This window comes from Panthera uncia (genome assembly GCF_023721935.1).
Source record: "Panthera uncia isolate 11264 chromosome A3 unlocalized genomic scaffold, Puncia_PCG_1.0 HiC_scaffold_11, whole genome shotgun sequence".
Taxonomy (NCBI): domain Eukaryota; kingdom Metazoa; phylum Chordata; class Mammalia; order Carnivora; family Felidae; genus Panthera; species Panthera uncia.
Genome location: NW_026057578.1, coordinates 88,480,810 through 88,491,371, shown reverse-complemented (window position 1 = coordinate 88,491,371; position 10,562 = coordinate 88,480,810). Strand labels below are relative to the sequence as shown.

General features: G+C 45.9%; 1 protein-coding gene across 4 annotated transcripts in view; it reads right to left on the bottom strand.

The window, feature by feature from the left end:
- Positions 1-6,724: 6,724 nt before the first annotated feature.
- SEMA4F (ssemaphorin 4F) overlaps positions 6,725-10,562 on the bottom strand; it is a 28,595-nt gene continuing 24,757 nt past the window's right edge. For 2 of the 4 annotated variants that reach the window (XM_049651785.1, XM_049651786.1), the window contains one exon: positions 6,725-10,450. In XM_049651785.1, coding sequence (XP_049507742.1) covers positions 9,840-10,450 — 611 coding nt within the window. In that variant the 3' untranslated portion in view covers positions 6,725-9,839. The remainder of the gene's footprint in view (positions 10,451-10,562) is intronic. The other 2 variants (XM_049651787.1, XM_049651788.1) reach the window with 1 other exon arrangement.

The following is a 10,562-nucleotide window of genomic DNA, read 5'->3' as shown; positions in this document are numbered from 1 at the left end:
GAGCTAGAACCAATAATCCTAAAATTTGTATGGATCCAGAAAAGACCCCAAATAGCCAAGCAATCTTGAAACAGAAAACCAAAGCAGGAGGCATCACAATCCTGGACTTCAAGCTATACTACAAAGCTGTAATCATCAAGACAGTATGGTACTGGCGCAAGTACAGACAATCAGATCATTGGAACAGAATAGAGAGCCCAGAAATGGACCCATAAACGTATAACCAACTAATCTTTGACAAAGCAGGAAAGAATATCCAATGGAATAAATACAGTCTCTTCAGCAAGTGGTGCTGGGAAAACTGGACAGAGACATGGCCAGAAGAATGAACCTGGACCACTTTCTTACACCATACACAAAAATAAACTCAAAATGGATGAAAGACCTAAATATAAGACAGGAAGCCATCAAAACCCTCAAGGGGAAATCAGGCAAAAACCTCTTTGACCTTGGCTGCAGCAACTTCTTACTCAACACATCTCCGGAGGCAAGGGAAACAAAAGCAAAAATGAACTACTGGGACCTCATCAAAATAAAAAGCTTCTGCACAGGGAAGAAAACAATCAGCAAAACTAAAAGGCAACCGACAGAATGGGAGAAGGTATTTGCAAACGACATATCAGATAAAGAGTTAGATCCCAAATCTATAAAGAACTTATCGAACTCAACACCCAAAAAACAAAAATCCAGTGAAGAAATGGGTGAAAGACATGAATAGACACTTCTCCAAGGAAGACATCCAGATGGTCAACCGACACATGAAAAGATGCTCAACATCATTCATCATCAGGGAAATACAAATCAAAACCACAATGAGATACCCCCTTACACCTGTCAGAATGGCTAACAACAGGCAACAACAGATGTTGGCAAGGATGCGGAGAAAGAGGATCTTTTGCAGTGTTGGTGGGAATGCAAACTGGTGCAGCCACTCTGGAAAACAGTATGGAGGTTCCTCAAAAAATTAAAAATAGAACTACCCTACAACCCAACAATTGCACTGCTAGGCATTTATTCACGGGATACAGGTGTGCTGTTTCAAAGCGACACATTTACCCCCATGTTTATAGCAGCACTATCAACAATAGCCAAAGTATGAAAGAGCCCAATGTCCATCGATGGATGAATGGATAAAGAAGATGTGGTATATTCATACAATGGAGTATTACTCAGCAATCAAGAATGAAATCTTGCCATTTGCAACTACGTGGATAGAACTGGAGGGTATTATGCTAAGTGAAATTAGTCAGTCAGAAAAAGACAAAAATCATATGACTTCACTCATATGAGGACTTTAAGAGACAAAACAGATGAACATAAGGGAAGGGAAGCAAAACAATATAAAAACAGGGATGGGGACAAAACGTAAGAGACTCTTAAATATAGAGAACAGAGGGTTGCTGGAGGGGTTATGGGGGGAGGGGAATGGGATAAATGGGTAAGGGGCATTAAGGAATCTACTCCTGAAATCATTGTTGCACTATATGCTAACTAACTTGGATGTAAATTAAAATATGTAGATGTAGATGATATAGATATATAGATACAGATATAGATATAGATATAGATATAATTCTCTCTCTCTTCCTCTCCCTCTCTCTCCTCTTCCCCTTTTTTTTTTTTAATTTTTTTTAACGTTTATTTATTTTTGAGACAGAGAGAGACAGAGAATGAACAGGGGAGGGGCAGAGAGAGAGGGAGACACAGAATCCGAAACAGACTCCAGGCTCTGAGCGGTCAGCACAGAGCCCGACGCGGGGCACGAACCCACGGACCGTGAGATCATGACCTGAGCCGAAGTCGGACGCCTAACCGACCAAGCCACCCAGGTGCCCCTCTTCTTCCCCTTTCAAGTGGGTATTCTTTCCCTCTCAAAAAGACAATAATAATAAAATAAAATAAACTTCTATTATTTTTCGTATTCAAATATAATGCATATTCATTATAGAAAATTTAAAGAAAATAAAGATCATCTAATAACATTATTCTCGACACTTAATACTTCATTTAGAACCACTGCCACTGTCATCAACATCATTCTCTCTTCATTCTGCTTTCTTTTTTCTTCTTCCAGTTCTCTCTCTCTCTCTCTCTCTCAATCCATGCATATTGTTAAAAAAAAAAATCCTTCATCATGGATAACCGTGTGCTAACAGCTTGGTGTGTATTATTCCACACATTTTTTTATGACAATGGAAATGCATAGCTATTACAAACAAAATGGACTCTACAGGTTGTCATTCAAACCAAAGACCACCATGAACACACCTGCACTTGAGCTTCTCACTCTGCAGTGAGGGAGAACACACACCATGGAAACTGCAGGCATTTCAGTAAGAGGCTGTTAGAATTTAAAGGATTTGGGTTTGAGCTCGGCAATCTACAGGAAGGTTTAAGGAAGCAGGGCTCTGCTCTGAATTGGCTGTTTCCTGGCAGCAAGACAATTCTATGATTGGGTACCTTAATAAATGTCATCCAGAAGGAGGGCAAAGTAACGTGAGGCGCAAGGCTAAAGATAGGAACAGCAGTCCCTACTATTAACCAGGAAGGGTGCGTGCTTGGTCATTTTTGTGGTTTGGACAGTGTTCCTGTTTTGTCTGTTTGCAGACATGATTACAGAGTGGTCTTGTTTTTATCTGCTCCATCATATCACGGTGGCCTTACTAATGTTGCTGTGCTGTGAAACAGAACTCCACAGCCTCACAGAAATGCCAGGCCAGCTCCCATGGTTTTCTCTTTTTTTTTTTCACCTAACAATGTTGTTCCAAATTGACATTTCTTCCAAGTCAACATTGAGTCTTCTTTAACCAAATTTCTCTTGTTAAATGATTGGATTTTTCTAATATTTTAAGCTTACGATACTAAAATGAAATCCTTTAGAAATACATCTTTGCACACTTATACTGTTATTTCCTTAATAGATGGGGCACTTGGGTGGCTCAGTGGGTTAAGTGTCAGACTCTCGGTTTTGGCTCAGGTCAGTCTCGCGGTTTTGTGGGTCTGAGCCCTGCATCCCGCTCTGCACTAGAAGTGCAGAGCCTGCTTGAGATTCTCTCTCTCCTTCTCTCTCTCTGCCCCTTCCCCACTTGCGCTGTCTCTGTCTCTCTCAAAATAAATAAATAAACTTTAAAAAAAATTTTTTAAATAAATTTCTAGACATGTAAATACTGGGTCAAATGATGTACACATTTTAAAGTGTTTGATATCACCAGATTGCCTTCCATAGGGCCTGTACCAATTTCACTTCCCAAAATAGGATAGGCGAATACTCAATTTCCCACCCCAAACCCTTATCAGCACCAAGTCATGAAGTATCATCAATCTTTTTTTTTTTTCAACGTTTTTTATTTATTTTTGGGACAGAGAGAGACAGAGCATGAACGGGGGAGGGGCAGAGAGAGAGGGAGACACAGAATCGGAAACAGGCTCCAGGCTCCGAGCCATCAGCGCAGAGCCTGACGCGGGGCTCGAACTCACAGACCGCGAGATCGTGACCTGGCTGAAGTCGGACGCTTAACCGACTGCGCCATCCAGGCGCCCTTTTTTTTTTTTTTATCTTTGTCAGTTGTAGCCCAGGGAACATCTTGTTTTGTTGTGTAAAATTGGATACATAACAAAGACCAAAGGAGCCACATAGGTCTCACTAGACTACACTATGCTAGACTGTCTCAGTCATTTCAGGGAAGTCCAGTCAGGGGGCACAAAGCCTTTTGTTGATGTCTCAAGTCTGTTTCTCAAACTTCCAGTTAAGAAGACATATATACAGAAAGGGGCATCTTCGGGTTCCTTGAGATTTGGGACACACTCTGACAGCAGTGCTTTTCTTTTCTTTTCTTTTCTTTTTTAACTTGTTTTGTTTTATTTTTTATTTTTTTAAATTTACACCCAAATTAGTTAGCATATAGTGCACCAATGATTTCAGGATTAGATTCCTTAGTGCCCCTTACCCATTTAGCCCATCCCCCCCTCCCACAACCCCTCCAGTAACCCTCAATTTGTTCTCCATATTTATGAGTCTCTTCTGTTTTGTCCCCCTCCCTGTTTTTATATTATTTTTTTTCCCTTCCCTTATGCTCATCTGTTTTGACAGCAGTGCTTTTCAAAATGTGTTGTTCTCTGCTCACTAGTCTGCCTCTCCACTGAATTAGGAGTTTCAAGGAGGCAGGGACTGTGTCTTAATCATTTTCTTTTCCAATATTTTTATTGTGATAAAATCCACATAACATAAAACTTACCATCTTAATCACCTTTAAATACATTCATACTGTTATGCAACCATCAGCACCATCTGTCTCCAGAACTCTTTTGCGAAACTTTTTTTGTAAAACCTTGTAAAACCTCTGTCCCCATTAAACAATCACTCCCCGTTCTCCTCACCCCCGGCCCCTGGTCACCTTCTCATCATGTCCTCAAGGTTTATCCTTGCAGCATGTGTCACAATTTCCTTCAAGCATTGTAAGAAATAAATATGTTGCTTTAAGCCACTAAGAGTATAGGGCTGTTTGTTACTGCATCATAACAAAGCCTGTCCTGACCAACACAGCAATAAATGCCTACAAGAATAAGAACATATCTATCAAAGCTCCTAATGGCAGTTTGTCATAAACGTGTGTAGAGGTGGCATTGGTTCCTCAACTAGGACCCATAAGTTCATGTTCCCTTCTTTTGAGGATGTTCACTCAGGAATTACAAGGTGATCACAACTTGTGATGAGCTATAGTGTTATGATGAAACCATAAGTTGCCTAAATCCAGTAAATCTGAGAGATAATAGGTTTTGAGTCTGATAAAAGATTGATTTTGTGGATATGTATGAGGAGAGGCTATCTGAGGGGGACTGTCTCCTACAAAAGGATGAGGAAGGCCCTCTTTCTTCACTTCAGACACGTAGTGTTCACTCAGCTCTACCCTGTCCACAGTCCATTCTGCTCTCTCACTCTCTAGGCCAGTTCATAATGCAGGCACTCTGGACTCAGCCAGGGTTAAAAATGCTGCTATTCATTACAACAGGCATGAATTTTTCTCCATAAACTCACAGGTGAGAAAAATATTACTTTATTTCTACACAGCAAATTAACTGGTCCTCAGCTCTCTGTCACTTCTGGGGGAAAATACTCTATCTCAGCCATCTTGAGGGTGGCCATCCTTCTCTCGAGAATTGAGCATGAATTCAGGGAACTCAGTGTGGCTCCCAGCAAAAGGCAGGAGTCTCCAGTTACTATGCTCAGTGATGAGCAGCTCATAATCTGAGCTGACAGAGACAAAACTTCTACACCAAACATGGGGACACTTCCCCATAACCTCAAGGCCAAGACTGTCTCCAACATTCATACATTAGATCCCTCCAGAGCTTGTGTCACTCCTGGAGAAGCTGCATGGAAGCAGGGTACAGGTCTACATCACTAAAAGAATAAAACAGCCATCCCCATCCTCACCTCAGGGAAGGGCCACTTCTGCCTCCTCACTTCTTCTAGAGGAAGGAACAGGAGCTTACCTATCATGCACAATTACATGTGTCTTAAAAGGGGAGTCTTGGGAATGGGTGCCAAGTCTTTGCATTCTTGGGCTTGCAGGGGAGAATTTCAGTGAACGAATGCATGTGGGACTGACCAGAACCCCTGAGCTGACAGATACAAAGTATGTCCACCAAGGCCTGAGGCCTGGACTTTCCCCATGAGTTCTCTACCTCAGCCACTACCAGAAAGGTCTAACCAGCCTCCTCTTCAATACTTAACCCTCAGAGAACTCCTGGGGTGAACCCAGTCCTAAGAGGATTTTATTCCCAGCCTCAACTCCAAGTCCTTGCGTGAACTTGAGGGTGGGACATGGGTCTTTGAGTCCAGTACCAGTTGCTGATATCTCCTGCTCCAGGGCTCCAACTGCAGGTGGTGAAAGCGCTTAGCTTGTGGTCTGCCAAGCCTTGGAGTTCACGAGAGGGCTGCCAACTGTGACGTAAATGAGGAGTATCACACCCCCCAGTGGGCAGGCCTGGGATTCACCTAAACCCCAGGCCCATTAGGCCTAGGGAAAACTAGTCCCATGGCTGCGAGTCTTTGAAAAAGAGAGGGGCAGAGAGTTCCTGGCTTGTGCTAATTTCTCCACACAGCCTGGAGCAGCTCCCTGAAACTGATCTCTTACCTGTACCCTTCCAACCATACCTGGCTTCATCTAACATCCCAGGGGAGCTAGATCATTCTGTTGCTTGCCCTTCCCTACCTCAACCAGGACCTGGTGTTTTACATCAATCCAGATGGACCTCTCTGGAACCACATCTGCTATCTACTGGCCACACAAATTGCCATGTCACACAGAGGCCTCTCCCTAGACCCCACCAGGGGTCTGCATTTATTACTTTTTATTTTTATTAATCTTTTGTTTAACGTTTATTTATTTTTGCAAGAGAGAGCACAAGCGGGGGAAGGGCAGAAAGAGAGGGAGATAAGAGGATCTCTGTGCTAACAGCACAGAGCTAAACGCGGGGCTCAAACTCACAAACCGCAAGATTATGACCTGAGCCAAAGTTGGTCACTTAATCAACAGAGCCACCCAGGCACCCCAGGGGTCTGCATGTAAAAACTGTGGAACTATTTCTTATTTTTATTGCTAGTTTCTCCTTCAGTTGGTGAAGATGATTTTTAAAAATCCCAACCTTGCCTTTGTTACACCAAAAAGGCCAGTCTTTATATATATATATATGCCTTTTTTAAGTTTCTTTATTTTGTAAGAAGAGAGAGACAGAGCTTGCAGGAAGGGCAGAGAGAGGAGAGACAATCTCAAGCAGCCTCCCACTGTCAGCACAGAGCCTGATGCAGAGCTCGAGCTCACGAACCATGAGATCACAACCTGAGCCGAAACCAAGAGTCAGAAGCTTAAGCCACCCAGGTGCCCCAAAAAGGCCAGTCTTACCCCACACCCTTGAGACACAGTCTGTGTGCAGTCGACCAAGAAACATCAGTTGTAGCCATGACTGCCCCCCTCTGACAGGGACACAGTAGCCACAAGGATCAGGGCCTAGCAGATACCAAAAGAATCCCTTTACTGCCATCACTGAGCCACCAGTGAAGTTGTGGGGCTGCTGGGGACAAGGAGGGCCCCTGGAAAAGGAAGTGAGTCTGCCTGCTGCTGGGTTAGGGCCAGTGGTGCCCTGGAGCTCACTTGGCTTGTGAGAGCCAACAGCAAGCATCCTTCTCTGACTCTGCTTTCAGTGAGACCATGTGGGTAGCAGCATACCACTGGGTAGGGGTGGCAAGATGAGAGTCACAATTTATGAACCAGGGAACAGAGTCAAAAGCAGAGGGGAATTTAAGAGTGAGGGCCAGAAAGTGGGCAATCAGGAGGTAAACACAAACACAAGGCCCAACCCTCCCCCTCCCCATGGCTGCTTTAATGTGTGAAACCAGGCAGGTCTCTGGCTTCCAGAATCCTCACAATTCTCCCTGAGGGAACCCTGCATCTTTCTTGAGCCCTCTTATCCACAGACAGATTCTCTACCTTCCCACGCAGGTAAAAGATCATGCAGTTATTCACACTATTTCTTTGGGAGTTGGCTCCACACTCCTGTGCTATCACTCATTCCTGGGGCTTGAACTTTACACCAAGAGGTGACTCTTTTCCCTTCGTGCCTATTTCCCTCGTCTTCGTTTTTTCCTACATTTCTCCTCTTGGTTCCCCTCAACCAGAGCCACTGTCCAAGGACCAAATGCCCCAAAGCTACTGTGATCTGGTCCCCTCCACCTCCTCACAGAGACCCCAGGCCCCTCTGACATCTCCTCACCTTTCCTCCTCCCCCAAAAATGGAACAAACCCATAATCTCAAGAGAATAAGCCCAAGAACACAAAGACTTCTTCCATTCTCATATAGGACTAATAAAGTCACTAAGTTCAGGCACATCTGATTATAAAAACTACAGGTCCTGCCTCCCAAAACCTGGACACCAGCAGCTAAGATCTGGCCTGAGACGATCCAGGACAAGATGTCTGTGTAAGGCAATGATCCTTCTTCCACAGAATGGAGCTTAAAATGATGGCATGTGTCATGGTTATCATATGGTTAAGCTATATGATTACGGCACGATAGGTCAACTTTTATAATAACAACATCTACTGGAATAGATAGCGCTTTATTGTTTACATGTTTCCCCATTTAATCCTTGCAGCAACCCTGAGGTAGGTATTATTATCCCCACTTTACAGATGAGTAAACCAATGTTCCTATATTAGATTACTTGCTGAAAATCATACACTTATTAGTGGCAAAGCCACTGATAATCCCAAACCCAAGGGGACTCTTTTGAGTAGTTCACAGGCTGCTGCCAAGGTAAGTAGAGTTGAAACTTCAACTGAGAAGGGCTGGATCATTCACTGGAGCTCAAGGGGGTCCCCCACCAGGGATGAACGAGGCACATACACAGGCCAAGACCAGGACTGAGCAGGAGAAGCCTAGAGCATCTGGGAGCTGTGAAGCAGGAAGAGGTCTTTATGTTTGGTAGGAGTTGACAGTATCTTCAAATACACACAGAGCCCAGTTTCCAGGGATGGGAGAAACAAGAGGGCATCCAGCAGCTGCAAGTCCAGGGCGGGCCACAGGGAAGGGATGGTGGGGCAGGAAGAGCTGCCGCTGTGTGGCACCCCTCAGCTTGGCCAATGTGTGGCGACCTCGAGGCGTGGTCCTTTAACTTTGTTAAGGCCTTGAGAATCTGATGAAAGCCATAACCCCCCACCCCCATAAAAACACAGACTCACAGGTACAGACAACATTTTGCATATGATTTCAGGGAGTCCATGGACCCCAGGTGGAGAACTTCTGATTTAGGGCGAGGGTGTCAACCTGAGTAAAGTCACGGATACAAACCTATTTTTTTGCAACTTCTACTTCCTATGACTATTCCCCTTTTGTTGTCCCTTACACTTAGAATGTTGTGAAGTTTTTTAAATGGGAGCCAAAGAAGGCGGTCCAGCCTGTACTCCAGCCAGAGAAAGAACAGCTGTGCGTGGCAGTGGTGGCAGCCAGGAGGCAAAAACAAAGAGAAAGATGGGGTCACATGTACCGCTGTCCTTCCCACCCAAAAGGTCACTTGGGGAGTTTTTCTCTACTCAAGAGAAGGGTTGTAGGAGGTGATGGGGATGGGGTGGTGGCTTGTTTCCTTTTAGAAAGGAAAGCCATTCCTTCACTGCCTGCAGGGTCTGAAGTTCTGCAGGCAATGCCTCCATTCCCACCTTCCCCTCCTGACCCCTCATGAGTACACCTGAGCATTGGCCCAGTCATTCATGCACATGTGGCCAGGCCTCCAACGAACACCTGTGTATACACACACACTCTTTTACAGAAGAAGGAAAACTGGGTTGGGGGACATCTCAGGGCAGAGATTTCATGTTGCGACATGGGGATCATGCACTCCCCACAGAGAATCCAATAAACTAAAGAGAATGAACAAAAAGATCAATGCACGCTAGCCCCACACCACCTCTAGGGGCCTTCCTTCCGGCCAGGGCCCACCAGAAGGCAAAGTCATAGCTATGTTCTGTTCCCCATCCCCAAACTAATGGGCCCAAGATGGGGGGCCAAGGCTGAAGGGGTCGCAGCGGTTCAGAGGGCAGGCATGGGAAAAGTCCTGATTTGCTGGAGAGGGCAGCTCTGATCTCGCATGGCAATCAGGAAATCAAGCACAGGCTTGGGCCAGAGCCCAGCCAGGCCCAGAGTAGGCAGACACGAAGTCTAAGTGATTACACAAAGACCAAAAGAGAACCCAGAGGCCATGACCGTCTTCCAGGCCCACTACCCCCAGCATCTTAATGGTCATTCCCCTCCAGGGGCTACCAATGCACTAGCGGTCATTTTCCCTAGATGGATGTTTCATCACATGTGGCTAGAGGAGCCCCGGTGAGCCGAATGTGGGCTGGGCTCGGGCAAGGATCAAGCAGGAAGGGGGGAGGGAAGCCACCAAAGCCACTGCTCCTCTTGGCCAGGGCCAGGGGCAGCCGCTCATCTTCAGGAGAAGGAGAGGGAGGGTCCTGGCTGTAGCTTGTGGTCCCAGATGGTGGGGCCCCTAGGTCCAAGCCCACCTTGTCTCTGGCCAGAAGTTCCCTCTGTCGCCGTCGCTGCTGACGCCGACCAATCAGAAGGAGAGTCAGGGATGCTGCAAGAACCCCCAGAACAAAGCCAGCCAGTCCCGCCCCTACTGTGTGGGCCTGACTTGAGGGGCCCCGCTGGCTGCCCCATACCAAGCTGTAAGCAGCCACCACACGGGCAGCACCACCCTCCTGACATTCACAGGCATAAGCACCCATGGCTCCTGGGGTTACCACCACCTCCAGCCCATCCCGCCGGGGGGTAAGTGCAGTCACTCCACTGGGCCGGTGCCACACACAGGACGCCCATGCTGAACTTGGGGAACATGGCAAGACCACATGCGCAGCTGTAGCCACAGGAACTTCAAACACTACTGGGCGTTCTGCAGAGAGACAGCAAAGGCACAAAAGGTGGTGATGCTACCGGCTGGGATGTAATGCAGAGAAATGTGGCATGATATCAGATATAAGGGGTCGTGGAGACAAAGATAAAAA